Source organism: Vespa crabro, chromosome 9 (genome assembly GCF_910589235.1).
Source record: "Vespa crabro chromosome 9, iyVesCrab1.2, whole genome shotgun sequence".
Lineage (NCBI taxonomy): Eukaryota > Metazoa > Arthropoda > Insecta > Hymenoptera > Vespidae > Vespa > Vespa crabro.
In genome coordinates, this window is record NC_060963.1 from 747,280 (window position 1) to 769,505 (window position 22,226).

The 22,226-nt window shown below is 34.5% G+C and overlaps 1 protein-coding gene across 7 annotated transcripts in view; it reads left to right on the forward strand.

Moving 5' to 3' along the window:
* The window catches only part of LOC124427037 (PRL-1 phosphatase), a 39,911-nt gene extending 17,970 nt beyond the window's left edge, over positions 1–21,941 (forward strand). The window contains exons 1-7 of one of the 7 annotated variants that reach the window (XM_046969466.1): positions 7,287–7,729; positions 7,872–8,015; positions 19,560–19,967; positions 20,122–20,713; positions 20,821–20,952; positions 21,070–21,236; positions 21,333–21,941. In XM_046969466.1, the coding sequence (XP_046825422.1) occupies positions 20,597–20,713; positions 20,821–20,952; positions 21,070–21,236; positions 21,333–21,444 (528 nt within the window). In that variant the 5' untranslated portion in view covers positions 7,287–7,729; positions 7,872–8,015; positions 19,560–19,967; positions 20,122–20,596 and the 3' untranslated portion in view covers positions 21,445–21,941. The other 6 variants (XM_046969471.1, XM_046969468.1, XM_046969467.1 and 3 more) reach the window with 6 other exon arrangements.
* The last annotated feature ends 285 nt before the right edge of the window (positions 21,942–22,226 follow it).

Sequence of the window (22,226 nt, forward strand, 5' to 3'; positions counted from 1 at the left end):
TTGTGTGTAAAACAGAACCTTGACTTTTTATTCAGAGATTATTTTATAGATACGACTTGTATGTACTTACTTATATTTACGTAGGTGTACGTACGTACATACGTACGTATGCATCCGTCGTTTTTACTACGTCACAACTATGACGTCATCAGTGACGTTACGTTTTTGATTTCTTACCTTCTCTCTCTCTCTCTCTCTCTCTTTTATGCTGACGCAATTAATTCGAGTCTTGGTATATTTCTACGATTAAGTTTTACGTAATAAATTATCTTCCCACCTCTTCTTTTATCACTGTTATCAGTAGGATAAATTTAACAATCGCGTAACATTTCCCAGAAATGTTACATTTGCCCTTTTCGAGAAGAAAAAGAAGAGAGATAGATAGGGTATTTAAAAATATCACTATAAATGCATAGTCGATTAATAAAAATAAATTACGCCTTTATCTCGTTCTTTTAACGTAAACGCAATCGTATCGTAACAAAAATAAAAATCATTAGTTTCACTCGTCCGCATGGCCAAAGTTGAACAATTTCCTTTTGTATTACGTCAATTAAATGAAACAGGATGTACGTGCTTAGAAAAGGTGGGAGAGAAGGGAGGAGAAAGAGGAGGAAACAGTTGTTTCCGGAATAACGAAAAAAAAATTACTATAATCATGGTCGAGTACACATATATGCGTTTAGTATTATCAATCGATAAGCGTCTCGATTTATTTTCGCTCGCTATCGAATTCTCCTCTCCATCTCTTTTTCCTTTTCTATTTTTCAAATTTCCGATCGAACGTCGTTCCTCTTCGCGGATAAGAAATTTCTGTAAGGATTATATCGAGAAATCGAATTTCTTATTCGGATAATACGAGAATGAACGACGATAAAGAAAAGGAGAACGCGATCAAAAAACTGGTTTACTTTTTTTTTTCTATCCTTTTCCCTCTCTCTCTCTCTCCCTCTCTCTCTCTCTCTCTCTCTCTCTCTCTCTCTCTCTCTCTTTCGCAACGACCCTTCCTTCCTTCGAATTCCAAGGGTCGGCGAATAGTGTACGTTTGGTTATGTAGCTAACACTCAAAGATTCTACCTGGGAAATTTTACTTGCGAAGGAGAAGGCGGAAGGCTAGAAAAAACCAAAATCACGGACCACCGACCGACCCTTTTCAAATCTCGTTTGCTACGCTATTAATTAGTATTAATAACATTTTACAATACATGGCAAATATTTCCCTATAGTAATTCCTATCGATATTATACAGTCCTTATGTCTTATTTCATGGATATACACTTGCTGCATACATGTTTCCACGAATAGACGTGATTTACATATTCCTACGTACAAAATTGTTTGCGGTTTTGACGTCTGTTAGCGACAGGAAATGCAAAAGAAAAAGGTGAAACAATTCTCAACATTTAAATTAAACTGAAACTATAAATGATATCGAATAGCGATGCTTAACATTTGCTTTCGACTTTTAACACACTCGTTTCTTTTTTTTTTTTTAAACTCTCCAATTTATCAAATTTTCTTTTTGTTTTTCTTTTTTTATCTTTTTTTTTTTTTTTTTTTTTTTTTTTTTGTATGTAAAGAAAACTTTGTGGATATTCTGACACGTGGCTTTGAGAAAATTAAAAAGAAAAATGGAATAGAAAAATGAAAGAGAAAAAGAGAAGAGAAAAGAAAAATTGGCCGTCCAAGATGTAATCTTAAATTTCATTGGTTGACAACCTTAACCCAATTATTGCTAGGAGGATAAAGCTCAAAAACAATGAACGAGGTTCGAGCTTAATTCGCGTCGACGAATTTGCTACCTTCTTTTAAAATAACAGACTGTTTTATGCATACGATGCTAAAACGGCAAAATACAAAGAGGGAGGAAGTGGGATGGTGGTCTCTATCCAACCCCTTTAGTGGGTTACTTCTTTTCAGTTTTAGTTTGGACAAAACTTTCAAGTACTCTTTCACATTTTGGAGATAGAAAGTACATTCAGTCGGAACTATTCTCCGGTGTTCTCGACTTAGAAAACTCTTTTCTCAAATGTACGAATAAAGGATCTATTTTTTTCTCCTCTTTTCTTTTCTTTCTTTTTTTTCTCCTTCTTCTTTTTCTTAATTAATCTATTTAGAGAAGCAGGTAATGTTAAGCAAAATGTATTTTTTATAATACTTTTCCAAGTTCATTATTTTAAAAACGTTCCTGTTTGTTCCACGCGATTCATATCAAGAAGATTCATTAACGTGAAAACAAAAAAAAAAATAAGAAAAAAAAAATATATATATATATATATACAAATATATTTAGTGCATTGGTAGATTTAAAGAAGAAAAAGAAATCGAGATCGTCGATCGAATGGAAACAAGAACGTAACTATTCGATCGGCGTTCAGAGATTGGTATGTGGAGATTGAACTCGATGACGATGACAACAAAGACGACGATGTGACAGTACGGTGACGGTGACGGTGACGGCGACGGTGACGGTGACGGTGACGATGACGATGACGGTTAGTAGGACACTTCGTAAACGTATACAAGTAACGAACGCGATCGTTTGAACGGACCTGCGCGATGCAATGTCGTGCAATACTGTTGGTCGCAACCTTATGCAATCGCGTGCAATAGCGCGCAATCTTTGAGGGTCTTGCACATATATATATATATATATATATATATATATATATATATATACATATATGCATACGTACATACACACATACACATGTCGAGAAGAACGAAGATGGAAATTTAACTCGGTTCAGAGACCATGCAACTCGTTGATGCGTTTTCACTTGGCTGCGTAACTTCGTGCTGTTTCAATGGAACCTTTTTTTTTTCCCCTCTCTTTCTCTCTCACATACACACACACAATAAACTAAGTTATCGGAGAAGAATTTTAATTTAAGATTTCATTATTCGACGTTTTATTTATCTTCCGTGCATTCGTGTATAACTAATTATATAAAATACAATATAACAAATAACAAGAAATATACAAGATTAAAACAAAACAAGGAAAAAGAGGAGGAGGAAAAAAAAAATAGAAAAACGACCGGAGAAATATTAATTATAAATTCGTGTCTATGTTCCATGAAGTTTAACGAGCTATACTCTGTGATTATGGATAAGCATGACCCGAATTCTCGTTCTTGCATAAATGAACGAAACGAAGCGGACGAAAGGTGACCGTTCCGACGCGCGAAGTCGACTTTGAAAATGATCCGAGAACTCGGCTTCTAAGCTCGACGAAGGATATATTTGAGAAATTAGGTCGGACCTTTTCGTATCGATTCGAGGAATAAACGATTACAATCTTTCGGACGCTTCAGGAGTGGTTAGGTAAATAGGAGGGAAGAAAAAAAGTCAAATAAAAAAGAAAGTAGTCGAAGTAAGTGAAATCCGTGCGAAATAAACAAAGCTCCCTTTCGAAAACGATTTTCGATTCTGAAGTATTTTATTGAATACCCGTAGTGACAACCAGAATACACTTTGTTCTTGGAACTTGGACTCTCGGTCTGAACGTGAACGATGATGACATTTTGAAGAGAGAAAAAGGATGGATGGATGAATGGATGAAGAAATAAATGAAAGAAAGAAAGGAAGGAAAAAAGAAGGAAGAAACGAGAGAGTTCTCTCGCTTGCAAGCAGAGGAATTCTATTTTTTATTTTCTCTCTCTCTCTCTCTCTCTCTCTCTCTCTTTCTCTTCGCCGGGCATACTTGTTGAACATCTAGCTTCCCTGAAAACTCTGTCGATTCGAGAGAAAGAACCGATACGCTTGCACGTCTCGAGATTACGTTTTTCTTACAGCAATGGAACTCTACGATTGCATCAACGATCGAAGAAGAGAAAATCTTTCTTCGAAGATTTTTCGATGCGATCAAATATCAAAAAAAAAAAAAAATAAAAGAAAGAAAAAAATAAGAGGAAAAACATTTATAAAACGTTACTAACTTACAACTCTTATCGTAACAGAGAATTCTTTCATATATCATTTATCATATCCTATAAATTATCCGATTTATCGGGAATTAATTAGAATTGATCAGACTATCGTTAGATGTTACTATACTTTGTAATACAATAGTTCTTTTTTTTTTTCGCCCAGACGAGTCCACGGAAGTAGACTCTTCCGCAGCGATTTTCTTATTTTTATTTTCTCTCTCTCTCTCTCTCTCTCTCTCTCTCTCTCCAGTCTTCTTTCGAAAATCGTTAGCCATCTGTTCGACGTATCGGCGACCCTGACCTTTTACACCGAGACTCGACGCTTTCCAGGAAGGTCCATAACTCATATGTCCATTGGTTATTTTAACGATACTCGAGCCCACTCTTTTCCAGCTCGACGAGTTTTCGGTCCAAGATGTGTAATTTCCCATGCATATATCTTTTTCATTTTTTTTTCTCTCTTCTTTTTTCCTTTTTTTTCTCTCTCTTTCTCTCTATCCCTCCTTTCCTCCATCTTTCATTAATAAAAAAATCAATCGTCCTAGAAACATCACTTAAACCATTCCATGACGGGAGAATGTTTCGTCATTGCTGGTAGAACGAAATAACGATTGAAATTCATAAGAATAGAGTTTCGCTCGTTTAACCTATTCATATTATATTACTATAAATACGTATGTACGTATGTACATACGTATAATAGATAACGTAGGACGAAGAATGTAAAAATTGTGCAATTTAATTTTTTTTCTTTTTTTTTTTTTTTTTTCTTTTTTTTTCTTGTATATTGAAAACTTGCAGCATAACATAAGGAATACACAGTATGTCACTAAACGAAAGGAATTTTGTTAAAATTCCAGAGGAAATCGTAAATTGTAGAGTAGAAATGAACTTTGGTCAAGCGTAGTAGATTGTACGAAGGTAATCTCCTTTTCTCAGACTGAAACGAGCTGGGAGAATGAGAACGAATATCTGACAGACGAGATGAGAGATCCGACGAGATTAAATCTGCCGTTAGTTTATTTTAATCTCACTTTTTATAACGCACAGGTCGACCAATTCGATCGCTAATCCTAAAAAAAAATTTTAGATTTTGCTCCTTCTTCCTCGTGGATACACTGAGAACTGTCGCTTAAAAAAAAAAAAAAAAAAGAAAACAAAACAAAAGAAAAAGAAGAAGAAGAAAAGAACGCGAAGAATACGTCCGAAATACTTGTCTTAAAGGCAAAAACGATCGTATCTGGAGAAGATTAACTGGGAAAACACGGAACGTAATAATTTACAATTAATTCAAATCTCCTCGCAATGCATAAATCGATAAGAATACGACTGAAATTCGTCCGTTGTTCCGTAATATTCCGAAATATTTGTGCAACAAATTGTCGAGCCATTCTCGAAATATGAAATTTGTCATAGCTGTACATACAATACGATCGTACAATCACAATTCATGAAACATTTTTATTGAATTGGCATTTGATAGATTACCGTTATACGAAGGAAAAAAATCCACACATACACACACAGACAGAGAATCGTTTCAATGACTTTTAGAGATATATTTTTTTAACTTTCTCCAATTAAACTTTCAAAGACGAATAAATAAAAATGATCGAAATTATTTGAAGGTAAATATTTAAAAATAATATGTTCTAAACAAACAAAGAAATAGATATAATTTACGACTTTTACTTATCAGGTATAAAAGTAAATCTAAATTTAGTTGGCTCTTCAAAGTTTTTACAATTGGATTATTGAAGATAATTGTAAGTAGGTACATATTTATTAATTTGTTTTCCGAGAAGCTTAATCATCTTCATTCGCGCGATATAATAGTGTTCAGATAAAAAATTAAAAGTTTTCTAAATGTTTTTATTATCCCTATACTTCTGTAGTGTCATATAAATACAAAATATATTTGTAGTACATGAATATATATCCATGTAAGAATGGATTATCCATGGAAAATTGTTTATGAATGAAAACGCTTAGTTGAGATATTATTACGAAGGGACACGTTTTCTCTATTATTTCTTCGTTCTTTGAAAATCTGCAAGCGGATGCTTCTCGAAAGTTATAGTAGCGTTGACATTTGTGGAAAATGTATATTTTGTAAATGCACCGACCGACCACAGGTGTATTATACCTGGTATATTCGTACCGAAAACGTGACTAATCTTCAAACTATGCCGGGTTATACATTTCTACGTGAATATGTATATGCAGATACGTATATGTATCCAAGTACATACGTTCTCTCATTCTCTCGTTATACGAAGGAAAGCTTATATATATATATATATATATGTATATATTTCCGCGGCTATAAATTTATCCCGGTTATAACATTGTTCCCGCGAATCCGCAGAATGACCGAATCAAGGAGGAGCCAACGGTTGATCTATTAACCCTGACACTTTATCCCCTTTGGACGCGTTTTCGGTCAAACTTGGCATTAAACGAATACTAGTTTCGTTCGGTTCGTCTATATCCCGGGTAAACGACCTCTAAAAAAAAAAAGAAAAAAAAAAGAAACATTAATTAACGGCGGTTGACCTAACACTTGGCACAAAACCCCAAAGTATCGTGGATATATGTAATTAAAATTTTCTCTTATTATCTAATCAAAAAAGATGTGTACGTATCCGTGTATACAGTTCTTTTTTCTTCGGTTCTTCTTTGAATTGCGAAATTATTAACTCTTCCTTCGTTCCTCTACGTCAGAAAAAAAAAGTATACCTTTCCCGTGTCATATTTCTTGAACATCCAGTATATTTATATATACATATATATGTGTTCACTTTGAATCTCATTGGAATCGTTGACTCATTCAAAATGTGACGCATCGAGTATCGTTTTACTTTAACGTGTTAAAAAATATCATAATTCACACGATCACGTAAAACAATACCGAATTTGAATAAAATTAATCCCTGCATAATAAGAACATCTCATATGATAAAATCGAAAGAAAAAGATATATAGATAGATGGATAAGTAAAGATGGAGATTTTACATGGGATGAAGTTAAGGGTGTGGAAGGTAGGTGGTAGATAGGTAGGTAGGTAGGTAGGTAGGTAGGTAGGTAGGTAGGTAGGTAGGTAGAGAGGTGGGGAGGAGGAGTTGAAACATCATACACTTGTTCGTACTCGAGCATTGTTTGTATCGGTCGGTAGGGTCAGCCGTGACGTCACGAGGAACACGTAGCAACTCGGATTCCGATTGGTGGCCGTAGTCTCCGAGCGGCTCGCGCGTCACGGTCGTTGAGTGTGACTCCCGACAGAGTGAGCGGCAGTGCTCGGATAGCAGTGGGGGAAGATGTACGGCGCGAGATCTACGTACGCTGCTTCTTTTTAACAGAGAGACTTGGCTAGTACGTACGTGTACGTTGACTGTGAGAGAGTGTTCAGAAGTAATAGTGCCGTGTAAAGAGAGAAAGAGGGTGTTGGAGCTGTCTCGACGCCGTTCTATTTTCGTCGGCGCGCCACTGCTGGCCCAGATTCAACGCGACCGTCACGAGAGAAAGAAAGAGAGAGCGAGAGAGAGAGAGAGAGAGAAGGAACGAGCAAACAAGTTATCTTCTTCTCTCTTTACGGAAAAAGAGTGAAAGAGTCGAGCGAAACAATCGAATATATATATATATATATATACATATATATATATATATATCTTTCTCTCTCATAGCGAAAAAGAAAATCGCGCATACCGAAACTCCCCGATCGACCAATCACCGGTGACCGCAGCCGTTCTCAGTGCCTCATAATCTTTCGTCCAGTACGGATCGTTCTCATTCTCTCGTGAGTCTTCCTTCCGTGCGTTTAGTTGTATATATATATATATATATACATACATCTCTTTTTTTTTCATTTCCTTACTTTTCTTTGATCGTGTTCTAACATCGTCGATTGCCATCGATATATTAAATCATCGTTTACATAGTTCTTCGGTGAATTTTGTGTTCCACAAACCTCGCATTATCGTCAACGAAACGAGGACCAAACGTGAAATAGGCAGCCTAGTCCTGGAAGATATTTGGATGAGAGCGTCTCGAACGCTCCTAGAATGTGACTACGAAGTGATGCTGTAAGTGAATCTCCTCCAGAAATTGGCTATTTTAATTTTCTTTTCTCTCTTTTTTTTTCTTTTTTTTTTTTTTTAAATTATTCTTTTTCTTATTATTCATTTCTTTTTTTTTCTGTCTCTCTCTCTCTCCTTTTTTTCGTCTCTTCTGTTTTCTTTCTCTTTTTTTTTTTTTTTTTTTTTTTTTTTGTTGAAAATAGTACGATAATAAAATTAAGAGAAGAGAGAGAGAGAGAGAGGAAAAGGAAGCTATAATTTTGAAGAAAAGATAAGGAGTATTATTCGCGCGCACACGTGCGTGTTAAACCCGGACTTCCGATATTTTCTATGTGTTTGGAGTGAGTGCATAAGGATTTGAGTGTATCATGTGTGTGTTTTAGTTTCTTTCCATACAGTTATTATCATTGAACTATATCGACAAAGTATGTATCTTTCTTAAACCTGTGTAATCTTCGTTTAGAAGAAAAAATATGGGGTATATGATTGTAGAAAGTAAGATAAAGAATAACAGAAAGAAAAAAAGAAAAAAAAAGAGTGGGAGAGGGAGAGAAAGCGAGAGACCTTAATTCCTCTCAATTTCGAACAAATGTCACTTTGAGGTTAACCGTTGTTTCTTTCGATTTTGTAAATTTTGAGTTTTCGTTTTGTTCAAAAAAAAAAAAAAAAAAAAAAAAAAAAAAAGAAAAGAAAAAGAAAAAAAAATTCTCGACAATTATTGTAATAATAGATCCAATGTCCTCGATTAAAAAATAAAATTTGTTTATAACATCGTCATTGAATTATAAGTCGAAGGTTTTAATTAATCAATTAACCTTGTCGCGTTAAATATACTTTAAAATTATAAATAGAGCAAAAACTTTGGGAGGCGGAGGTACGGGTCAATGATTTCGTTTTATAAAGACGTATCCCTCTGTATACGTAGCTCGTATACTCGTAAGCCATGACATTTGAACCCTTCTTCTTTCGGGTATGGGCGCCACTCTGGCAGAAGTCTGAAGTTGGTCGGCAACGATTCTCGTCGCGCGGCTAAATTCAATTTGATTTATTATTTTTTTTTCTTCTTTTTTTTTTTTTACGAAGAGTGTGTCCATTATTTTCTAACGATTGTCGACTTTTGAGACGGGAAGTTTTTTTTTCCTTTCTTTTTCTTTTTTTTTTTCTCCTTATTCGAAGTATTTTTCCTCTTTAAAATTTCGTACAAATACATGTGAAACATTATGTCGAGTTATAAGCGGGATCGTTTTTATTTTTTGTTACTTAAAGAAGAAATATAGTTAAGAATTAAAGAGAAATTAAAAAAAAAAAATTAAAAAAAAAATACTAGTGAAGAGAGTATGGAGATAGAACGATACGTTGCCATTCGTGGCGCCAGACCTAGTCACGTGGCGCGTTGCGTTTCGATTCTCTCTCTCTCTCTCTCTCTCTCTCTCTCTCTCTCTCTCTCTCTCTCTCTCTCTCTCTCTCTCTCTCTCTCTCTCGATATCCGTATTTCATACCGCGAGTCCATCGCGCAAGATCATACGAAGATCGAGAGCGCACCTTCCTTCTTTGACATTGGTGAACGCTTTGGCACGCGGATATCATCTTTATCCTCCACTCTTTGTTCTTACAACTGTGGCTGAAATATTTTTGAACGCGTATGTAAAGATCTGATTTTTTATCTCTTTTCCAACGTGCAACGCATTTTCATTTTCTTCGGTCTTTTTCTTTTCTTTCTCTCTCTCTCTCTCTCTCTCTCTCTCGTAATTTTTTTTTGCTCTCCTTGACTCGTTTTGTCCAATTCCAATATGAAACTAGATGCGAGATAGTCTTAATCGTCGATGTTAAAATGTTTCGTCGAAAGAAAAAACTTAGTACATTCTCTTACATACATTTTGATTTTTCATTACATTTGATTTCCAATCTTATGTAATTTAACGAGTACTTTATACGGAAATAGTTAGTTGTAATACGTCGTGGTGCACTCGCGTGAGTGACATTTCGATAAAAGAACGTCGTAGTTGACGTTCCTTGAATAGCAAATAGAATTTTTCCGGTGTTCTATAAAAAAAAAATAATCGCTAAGAACTTAGTTTATTATATTGTTTTTCGTGTAATTTATCGGCAGACGTCATTTTAATGTATTTTTCTTTTATTGTTTCTTTTTTTTTTTTTTTTTTTTTTTTTTTTTTTTTTTTTTTTTTTTTTTTTTTTTTTTTTTTATTTTATTTCTTTGAATTTTTTCTATATGCAAAGGACCGATATTTTTAATAAATTAAATGATACGATCAACACAATGGTAAAATATATAGAAGGATGATGTTTGTTGGTAACATCTACTCGGTCAACATACATACATAAATGTTTATCCGATTCTGTTTTCATAACATCAAACGGATTAACCAGTGTGGTCGTTCCTATCGAATTACACACTCTGACGACAAACGAGTATTTCTCCAACGTGAACATTATAATTCGTTATCGAAATTAAAATTAGCTTTAATTTACATTAAAATTTTGTTCTCTTTTTATGATTTATTTATTTATTTATTTATTTATTATCTTCTTCTTCTTTTCTTTTCTCAAAGTAATTTTTTTTCTCTTGAAAAATACTTAATACTCATCGAGGAAACAGATTATACGGATTGCATGTGTTAAGGAAGGGAAAAAAATAAAAGAAAAATTTAGAATAACATAACTTGTCTACTATTTACAAAAGGTATATTTTTTCTTTTTCTTTATTTTTTTCTTTATTCTTTTTCTTTTTTTTTTCTTTTTTTTTTTTTTCTTTTGTTTCTTTTTTTTAAGCTTTCCGCAATGAAATAAGAAGGAACGAATTTAGTACCGTGGAAAAGCTTTAAGTATCCGACTGGCATACTCGAGCTAATAACAGTGAATAAAGTAGGAACACGCTAGCTGCTCGTTAAGAAGCTTATGTAATATTATTCAGACTATTATCGCGTTATGTGAAGAACTTGGAAGGATTTCATTAGGGCGCACGGACTGATTATGAGGACTAATAATGATGACGACAGATTCGTGAAATATCAAAAAAGTCAGAAAAATTTATAATCGTCGGATTCTTTCGATCGTTGAATGCGTTTTCAAGCGTATTACGAGAATGAATTTTAATGAAAAGAAAGGAGGGTGGGTGGGTGGGTGGGGCGGGGGAAAGAAAGAAGAAAGAAAGAAAGAAAAAAAAAAGTAGCTCATGAAAATAATCGCATAATATCGTGTCTCTCTAAGAACGTACACGACTTTCGACGGTACATCTTTTTCATGCACCTTGCACGTTCGTTCTCCTCTTTTATGGGCCGTCAACTTTCCCGCGTCACCGCAGTGAACTAAATTCCACGTGATAACTTTATTCGAACGGCGGTATGATCTTAACATAGCCAGTTTGTCTGCAACCGATTCAACGGCGTTGCAAGTTTGTAACATCGATTCCATTAAACCATAGACACGTCAAATATAACGAATATATAAATGAGTTGTTACATCTTTTCATTAATTATCTACAATCGATCAGTCGCATGATTTTCTATCGACGTAGTAAGAAACAAAGTCACCTGCTCCGCGATGCTTTCTTTATTTTTAATACCTAGTCTCTTGAACGCGTGACTAGTAGGAATATCGAGAGGAGAAGAAGAAGAAGAAGAAGAAGAAGAAGAAGAAGAGGAAGAAGAGGAAGAAATAGTTTTATTTATATTTTTGGATCATGATCCACGCGATAAAAAAAGGATAGATAGATAGATAAATAGATAGGTAGGTAGTTAGATAGATAGATACATATTTGATCAACATAATATTCGTTTTTGTCAATTAACTGAGGACTTTTTAATAATTATCATAATTCAATGTTAAATGAAAATTGTATAATAATCGAACCCGATTAATTCTCATAAATTTGAAAACTTAAGGAAAGAAAAAAAAGTTCTTCTCGAATCATCATATTTGATCCTTACTTCGAGTCGACTTATGTCAGAAGAGAAATCCACTCGCGATACCAAGGTCTCGTTCATTAGACACCCAAGTCGAACACCTTGAGCATGCACCTGCGAGTGCTATATGAAAGCGAGTAAAGTGAGAGGAGAGGAAAGAGGAGAAGGGGACTGAGAGACATTATAAGAACGTATCTCGAGAAACGATCGACCTTGTCGGGAGTACGCTCAAAAGAACAACAATACCCTCGTGAAGCTTGTTAACGGAAGGACCGATCATGATATATTAAATGATCCTTTAAAATTCTCGTCGATCTAAATTCTAAATTTTATCATTTGTTACAAAATTCTTCGTTGTCTTTTCTTTTGATTTGCCGAACAATTTTATTGTATTTATTCGCACGCGCATAAATGTTTTCAAATCAATTCTCCTGCAAGTACATCGCCGCATCATTGAAAATGATTTTAAATGAATAGATAGACGTTGAAAATATATTAGAATTTATAAATTTTTCTCGATTTTGATCGACGATGAGATATTTTATTATATCGTAATTGGATAGAAACGTTAATGATGTACGAGCATTTAAATTTCTCCATAAATCATTTAAATTCTGGATTCTCTTTTTCTCCCTCTCTCTCTCTCTCTCTCTCTCTCTCTCTTTCGGTAGTTTTGTCGAACATGTTACGTTTGCACGTAACTCGAGCTACGAGAGTATGTAACTAGTCCTTGAGTTACGTGTTGAAGTTCGAGTTACGTGTTTATACGATGTAAATTATGATGTACGCTTCCCTTTACTTTGACGTATACCGTATTGATAATAATGAAAATATGATATTAATTGTAAATTATATCTATTAAAAAAAAAAAGAAAAAGAAAAAAAAGAATAAAAATAAAGAAAAAAGAAAAGAAAAAAGAGAAGCCATTTTCGATTTCGAATGTAATAACGCATTGACGTATCGTTGTCGTAAACTTATCGGTTACCACGGGTACTGCAGAGATTAATTCGACGACACTGACGCCGTACAAGGACAAATCCGTTTCACGCGCTTTATATAGAAAACTTGCGGGCGATAAAAAGAGTATGAGAGAGAGAGAGAGAGAGAAGGGGGGAGAGGGGAAGGAAAAAAAGAGAGACAAGAAGAATGTATTAACCCCCTCGATGCGATAAAATCGATGCATCTTTTTCATTTCCATCCGTTCGGAACAGTTCATTTCGTAGCGGAAGTATTCGAACGATGGATTGAGAAAGGACACTTCTACGGAACGCGGATATTTTGACGAATGTGCTAAACTTTGAAAATCATGCCAAGTGTCGTGTCAAATAATACTTTGCAACTATAGAGATCGTTGTTTGCACGACAACAACGTACAAATATGGACGTGTTGTGTTAAAACGTGATCTTAAAAAAAAAAAAAAGGGAAGAAGAAAAAGAAAATAGAAAAATCACTCTCGTCCGACTTTCGCAATCGATAATCATCAATAGTATTTATTTTGGCACGTATAAATTGAACGAAAATAACAATGAACAACAATTAATCTTAATAACTTGGTAAAATTTCCACTAACGTTTACCACGAAAAATTGTCCGTGTTTTATCTAAGAAAACATGTATATTGAATGTACATGAGAATTATTAAATAAAAAGGATGGACAACGTGCCGTGTATGTAAACTTTTCGCATGATCGTGTAATATTTTTACTTATTCGTTTTATTCTTTTATTATTCTTCTTATTTCATTCTTTCGAAGAACAACAAATCAAGCTAATAATTTAACTTCATCGAAAGCTATTTATTGGCTTTTACTCTATCGTGTGCTCGACGTTAAGACGAATAATAAAGTCAATAAAAGTATTCGCGTTCGTCGTCGTTGTAGCTCGGTTGAAGAATGCAAAGGTAATAAATCTAACTTGACTTTTGTAAATCTTGTTAAGAATTGTGCGACGAATAAAATGACAAAAATGAATTAACATGGTGGAGCTCCTTCGTACGACGAAGAACTTTTGCACGAAGCAATTTTCTTTCTCCTTTTCTTTTTATTTTTCCTTCTTTTAACATTTCTTTCACGAGACGATCAAACGGGGAGACACACGCACGCGATTTCTTTTCTCTTATTTCGTTTTCTTCTTCTTTTTTCTTCTCCTTTCATTTTCATTTTAATTTCTCGGTGCACTCGTTCTCACGCTTCGATGCAACGAAAACGAGGTTTTTTTCTTCGTATGCTATTGGAATATCTCATGTTCTCACATTGTTCAGTCGCAAAAGGTTTACTCGTAAAATTGCTCTAAACATTTTAACTCGATTCTCCATGCCATTTCTACTTTGTTACCAACGTCCGATTTATAACTGTTTAGAGTTAAACGCTCCCTCGGCGTAATACTCTTCGATAAATCTTTTACGACGTGATATCGACCTTCGACCCCCCGATGGTTTTCTTATAACCGATCGTATTGTTATTCGAGAGAATGGGCGTGAATCGTTAATCGTATTCTCACGTGTTAATAATAAACTTTCAATCGTGAAATTCTCTCATCCCGACTATTATTCCCTTCGATATGGTCTACGAATTTTTACGTTTTTTTCATTGCTTAGAGTATAGCTTAATTACAACATCGTGGAATGTCGCAAGATCATAGACCAACTGCATTTGGCGTACGTCTCTCTCGGCGGTCTTGAGATTTATAGTTTGCAAAAGAGAGGGAGAGAATATCAAAAGTTGACTAGGAGAAGACGCGTAATAAATCAATTACATCGAACAGAAGGATGCCACTCTACTATTTAACTTCACGTAAATAAAATCTTTTGTTTACTATTCATTCTACTTTCTCTTTCGTGTACGTGTATTCGTACACACTTTATCCGACCTTCGTGACATCGTGCGATTTCATAAGGAAAAAAAGAAAAAGAAAATAAACCAACAAAAATTTGCAAAGAATTGTCTGATAAAATTGTCGTGAGAGTCAAGGTCATTGATCGACATCGATCAAAATACTTCCGATCATTTAGCGTGTATATGTATATGTATATATATATATATATATATATATATATATATATATATATATATATATATATATGTATGTACGTATATATATGTAGACGATCATTTCGATTCGATTTTAAAAAGTGAATACATATTTGCTTTGAATTTCTGCACGTTGCCTCTTCGATAAGATATCATTCAATGTTTTTCTTCTTCGTTCGAAAAGAAATTACTCTTCATACAATTATCCTATATCGTTCGTTTCATTGTTTATTATTATCCTCTATGCCTTTACTTTCTTCACCTTTTGCATCGGCGATTGGTATTTTAACAACGTGTGGGTGGGTGGTGTATCGGATACGCATCGTTGCCCAGCGTAACAATTTTAAATCGACTCGATTCTTTCGTTATCATTCTCGATACGAATAAAAGACAAAGCTGCGAGAAAATTACAATCGTGTCTCACTATTTGATCTAGATTATGTTACAAAATTCAAATAATTTTTAGTTTTATTAATTAGATATTCGAATGAACGACGAGAGAATCGTTTATGATAAATATTTCTCTTTCGTAGAAATTTATGATCTTACGATATCATAACAAAAAAAAAAAAAGAAAAAAGATGAATGAAAGAATATGTCGACTTTGATTTTTCTTTCGTTTTACAATTCTCTTTAAATAATTAAAGAATAGGACGAATCTCATTTTGTTTTTTGAGCTAAATCGAACTTAGAATACGTAGCTCGTCGCACGAGACGACAGGTGGCATTTCTAGCATGGCAATTTAAAAGCGGTATGATAAAAGTGTGGGCGGTATGCGTATGCTTCGACTAACGCGAGAAATAAATTTTCTTTAGAATTTTCTTCCCAGTTGGCAAGCCATCGTCGTCGTAATTGAAAGAACGAGAATAAGAACGCGATTGTTTCGCGTTTGTTTCTATGCAATTGTACGAGCCCAAAATTTATCGTTTTTAATTGACGATTCTAATTCATTGTAAAAGTTCAATGCATTTTTAATGTGATTGGTTATGGTATGCTCTGACGTACGTCGACCAAACGCGGCGTTAATGAATCTTCATTGTCTTGGACTACACATACACATTCTCTCTCTCTCTCTCTCTCTCTCTCTCTCTCTCTCTCTCTTTCGTCTTTCTGTCTCGTTAAAGGGTTTCTTTATAAGAAAGGCAATCAACTTGGCGGCGACCCACGAGTCGAGTCTCTCTTCGCCTTTTGCAGTCTTCTAGACGAGCTGTTTTTATCGACCTTCTACATTTAACGTTGTAATATTTATACGATATCTGTAATTAATCGTATGAAATAGTAATTATTCATCTTATGTATATCTTTATCGAAATATTATTTACATATCGTAACATTGTTAAATTATTTCGTAATAATTTACATTAATATCGTTAAGAAAATAATCTATACTTTATCGAAATATTTCAAAGTATTTTAACATTATTACACGTAACATTTATTCTCTAGTTATAATTATACGTTACTATTAATAGAAAGTAAAGTAATTTTCTTTTAAAAGATAAAATGCAACGTGATTATGAAAGATGTTAATGCGTTTCGAACGAAATGTGAAACAGATTCGAAGAGTCTTCGTAGAAACGATCGTTGCAACATATTTTACCTCTACTATCTTTCTAGATGCATCGAACATCGAAAGATTTACACGTGTAAAGGTCTTATTACCCCCACACATTTTATTTGCCACGCAATCGAGAGAGAAAGAAAGAGAGATTCATCTCCTTCGATCGATAATTGATTCTGTCTATTACACGTGTACTCTTCTCTTATATCTTCGATGGAGTATTTAACGTGTTCATCATATGCACGTGTTTGTATGTTTAGGTGTACCTATATATATATATATATATATATATATATACACATGTATGTGTTTCTCTTGTCTGTCTCTTTCTCTTTTTCTCTCTCTCTTTTTCTGTGTGTACTTTCAACGCGTTTATCTTTGGACAGGGATACCCAAACAAAAATACATCGATGCGCATACTTAGAGCATTACCTCATACATCGATATATATCGCGTCGGTATATTATATATATATATATATATATATATATATATATATGTCGATGGCGAAACGAGAAAAAAAAACTAGAAAAAATTCGATAGAAAAGGTCGATAGAGAAAAAAAATGTATCTTTAACATTTTACGTATGTATGTATATATCTCGATTTTGATTTTTTCTCTCTCTCTCTCTCTCTCACACTCCATCTTTACGTTTCTAGAACTAGATTTAATCGAGGGAAAGGTGATATACAGTTAGGAAAATACATTTTGTTGAAATCAAAATCCTACTCGAGATTTAAATAGACGATGGCGACAAGAAAAGGATGGATGGGTTGGATGGATGGATGGATGGATGGATGGATGGATGGTTGCTTAGATGGATGGATGTTCCTGTGCGAGACGGCGTCGCGTCTGTGAAATTTAATAAAATCACGATTCCAGGAAGAATAGAAGATAGGGGAGAAGTCGAGAAGAGAGGGAAACAAAAAAGAAAAAGGGAGAAAAAAAAAGTAGGAGAAGTGATTTGCTCCACGAACGCAACGAGTGGTGATGTGTGTCGATAATGGGGACGAGCGATGGCAACTTACGCTGCGTATACATTTTCGCTCACGTTTAAACGGGTTGAACCTGAAGTAGGTTTCTAGGTTGATCTCAGTGAATCTTTTTTTCTCTTCTGGATCGTTTTTAAAGAGCGTTACGCTGCCACGCTTTGAGGAACGTACGTACGTACCCGTGGCCCTTCCCCGTGATCTTTTTTTTTTTCTTTTTATTTTTTTTCTTTCTCTCTCTATTTTTTTCTTTTTCTTTTTCTTTCTCTCTTTTTCCACGTCGATGAAATTTCGACGGAACTCGATAGCGTTCATTTGTGTTAATGAATTTTAAGCGATATTATATAATAATAATAATAATAATAATAATAATAATAATAATAATAATAATAATAATATATAAGAGAGAGAGAGAGAGAGAGAGAGAGAGAGAGCGAAAGGTGGAGAGATGAACTTCGATCACGAAATTTCTTTCATTGGTTCAACGAGATAAGGTCGATCCCTTTTAACTCGGCAAATTGAAGATGATTCGCAAAAATGTTTCGGCTAATTCTCTCTTAAATGATCTTTTAAACGATCGTAATATTATCTCTCCTATTATATTCGACGTTGCAAATAACAAAGAAAAAAGAAATAAAGAAAAAAAAAAAAAAGAAAAAAAAGAAAATAAGAAAAACAAAACAAAAGAATTTGCTCTTCAATTAACAATGCCTACTACTACATTTCCGATAATGTATAATTTCATCGTAAATTTTTGATATCACCGGTCAATGTTTATCGTACAGAAAAACATAAAGTAAACGTTTTCGTATGAGATATGAATTTTCGTTTGTCCTTGGGAAAAGATTCCTGCGACGAAAAAGCTATTTCCATTGGTGGCATCCAGCACATGCCAATTATTTTGGTTATTCCGATTCGTTCGAAGCAACTGACCAACAATTTACTCCTCCTCGATCCTCCTCACTGTTTTTTTTTTCTATCTCTCTCTGTGGTTATCCATCTTTCTCTCTTTGTATCTTTCTCTCTCTCTCTCTCTCTCTCTCTCTCTCTCTGTTCATCTTTTTCTTATTCGTTCTTAGGATCGATGCGTATTTTTTTCTCTATCTTGTCCGGTTTCACTTCTATGTAGGTTTGACGTCGTCTCGTCGTCGTAGTCGTTGTCGTAGTCGTTGTCATAGTCGTAGTCATAGTCGTAGTCATAGTCGTTGTGTTACGTAAATAGAGATTTCGCAAAGACTTTATGACCGAAAGAACGTGCAACGAACGTTTCTTCGACGGATACAAGATCGATGTCTAATATTTGTTCGTCTAGTCGACGACGACGAAGTCAAATTTATAAGTAGCTGCTTCCAAGATGAATATTTCGGGTCGATCAATGTCAACCCCGAAGCAAAGATTCTTTTCTTCGTCTCAGCTTCCTTTACTTCCACGATTTTACTGTTGCAATAGTTCTTATTAAATGACAGATATGATAAATGAATACACCACTCGATAATAATCGAACGTTTTAATGATCGTTTCGCGAATAATTTATTTCGATCAATAGCGTTAAACTTTGTTGTTTTATTTGACCAATTTAATTGATCCTATGTACCCTTACCAGTTTGATTTCGAGTAATATTGACCTAGACATTCCTATCGACGATCATTGGACCACAAAGACGTAGAAGAAGCCAGAGGGTTAAACAACGGAAGCCAGGACGAGACACTATCTCTCGACCGTGTACATGCTCTCTGGCTAAATCCTCTATTTTCTTTGGCACAAGTGCCAAAACTTTAACTTGGACGTTGGTAAAGTAACGAGGGCCCAAAGTTAAAAGGGTAACCTCGGTGCTTTTAACCGTGTTACTTTTTAAGGGATCGAACGATTCTTCTATCGAGTCATTCGCAAAAATCGAATCTCATATACGAAAAGAGAAAATATAATTTCTATCTTTCTCTTTATATCTAAGAGTTCACGTTGGAATAAATTTTCGATAGAAAATTATTTCCTATTTGATTCGTCGTCCATTGAATGTAAATTTTTTTTTTTTGTTTCTGTTACAGTTTCCTAGTGAGTGCATCCTCACATACATGGAGTTTCAGCTGGATAGCGCAGAGTACTGCCAGGCTCAACACAAATAGAGAGATACGTCCAAGCATCGTGATAACACCTACCATCAGGTATCGTTGAAGCGTGGAGCGAAGGAAAGAGAGTGAGAGAGAGAGAGAGAGAGAGAGAGAGAGAGAGAGAGAGAGAGAGAGAGAGAGAGAGAGAGAGAGACATCGTGGGAAGATCAAAGCATCAGAAATATTTGGATCATCATCGGGGAGAGTGTTAGAGAAAAGAAAATCAGCTAGTCATCACGCAAGACGTAGAAGAATTTAATAGAAACAATTGTTAATTTACATTAATAAATGCAAACGCCATAGTCACCGATCGCGCCTGATCCAGGAGCACTTATTGCCAAATAGGTAAAATAATATATAAAATATCGATGTATTTATCGGAATTTTAATCTCTCAATCAGATTGTATTATTAAACACGGTATATATTTGATTTTGTAATTATCGTATGATCGTCTATTAATTTCTATTTTTTTTTTCCCTCTGTTTTCTTTTTTTCAGATTATCTTCCGAATAGTAGTCGAAGAGATCCCAGGTGGGAATAAATCGCATATCAACACCGCCTAATGTAACGTAGTCCTCCCCCCCCCCCCCCCCCTTCGGCGAAATTCGCGCTCAGCTACCCTTCCCAAGGTCTACATGTAAACCCACTGTTCTGTCCTCTGTAAAAAATTAACAAAGTATTCGATTAGTTAAATGAAAAAACAACTTTATAAGACTGACATCTATGGGCTAAGTTGTCAAATTCAGCCCAGCTTCGCATAGTGTGGCACATTTGCAAAAGATTCGACAAAAAGAGAAACAAACAAACAAACAAACAAAAAAGAAGAATCGTTAATTTGAGCGTCGTATAAAGTCACCCGGGCGAAAAAAGATAGAAAAGAAAAAAAAAGAAAAATAAGGAAATCCTTTTAAAAGTTATTTCACAAAAAGAGAGAAGGAAAAAGATATAAAACACTTGTAGCTGTAAGAGGAAATGAGCAACATGAGGGTAAAGGATATCAGGCCGGCGCCCGCCGAGATTGAATACAAAAACATGAAGTTCCTCATTACTGATCGGCCCAATGATCAGACCATTCATACTTTTATTCAAGTGAGAGTCAATTTATATGTGTTAATTAATTAAAATGAACGATATAATGAGAAGAATAATAAAAACGACTTTTTTTTTTTTTTTTTTTTTTTTCTTTTTCTCTATAGGAACTGAAAAAGCACAATGTGAAAGAAGTAGTGAGAGTCTGTGAACCAACGTACAAAGTTGAAGAACTTAAGACAGAAGGGATCAATGTCATAGATTTGGTATTTGACGATGGGACGTTTCCACCAAATGAGGTCATTAAATCGATACGATAATAAATATATATTTATTTGCTTATTTATTTATATTTATGAATATTTGATCGTTATTAACAAAAAAAAAAAAAAAAAAAAAAAAAATTATAATTGCAGGTAGTCGATGAATGGTTCGAGCTACTAAAAAATCGATTCCGTGAAACACCTGATGCTTGCGTAGCGGTACACTGTGTCGCAGGGCTCGGTAGAGCGCCCGTATTAGTTGCTCTTGCTCTCATCGAATTGGGTCTCAAATACGAGGACGCTGTTGCTCTGATTAGAGAGTACGATCTCCAAGTTATTATCAAATTAAATATCTTATAAAATTCGAATGAATCGTCTAACCTATCGTTGGAATATTTTTTTGTTTCTCTTTTTAGAAAAAGGCGAGGCGCTATAAACGCAAAGCAACTGGCCTACCTTGAAAAGTATCGTCCCAAGTCTCGATTGAAGCTCAAAAATGGACAGAAAAATTCTTGCTGCATCCAATAAATAAATAAATAAAATAAAGTAAAATAAAAAAAAAAAAAAAAAAAGAAGAAAAGAAATAATCTTTTAAAATGAACTTACTAATTCACATAATTGGTATACCTAATTGTATGGGTTTCCGCGCCTGATAACAAGTGACATTGTACACGACTCTGTCAAATGGCCTACCAGTGGAAATGCAACCAAACAATGAATCATTGCCAATGGCGATGTTTGTACCATCCCACGTGTCTAAAATAAGCAATCGAGAGTGTAATTCAGGTGCTTTAAATCGTGGCACTTTTCATTTACGAAAGTTGTATATTTATTTTTGATACTTAACCCATATTGAATTCCATAGGACAAAATAAGCGTTTATATTGTAAGAACTGTACCTCTAACACTAAAGAACGAGTATTACCGAATGCTGAAATACATTTGCACCGCTTGTCAAATTTCAAATCGCATTAAATTGTATATTATATGAAATATATGTCAGAGATATTTTCTTTTGCTTTCTATATCTTCGGAATATCTATCGATCTATTTTGTTAGAGAGTTCTGGAGGCCAATCCACAGACTTACATAGTAGTACAACATCACGTTAGACGATCGATGAAATATTTTAGCATGCGATAATATTGTATGCTTATCGTTTAACCGATCGATCTCTGATGAACATGGTTCCTTTCGCGTTGAGATTATGCAAAGCTGTGAAATGCAGCTTCCAGAGGAATTTAGTGCAATACGAATGGCGCATAAGATTTTTTCGAGATAAATAAAGCATAGCACCGTGTATATATCTG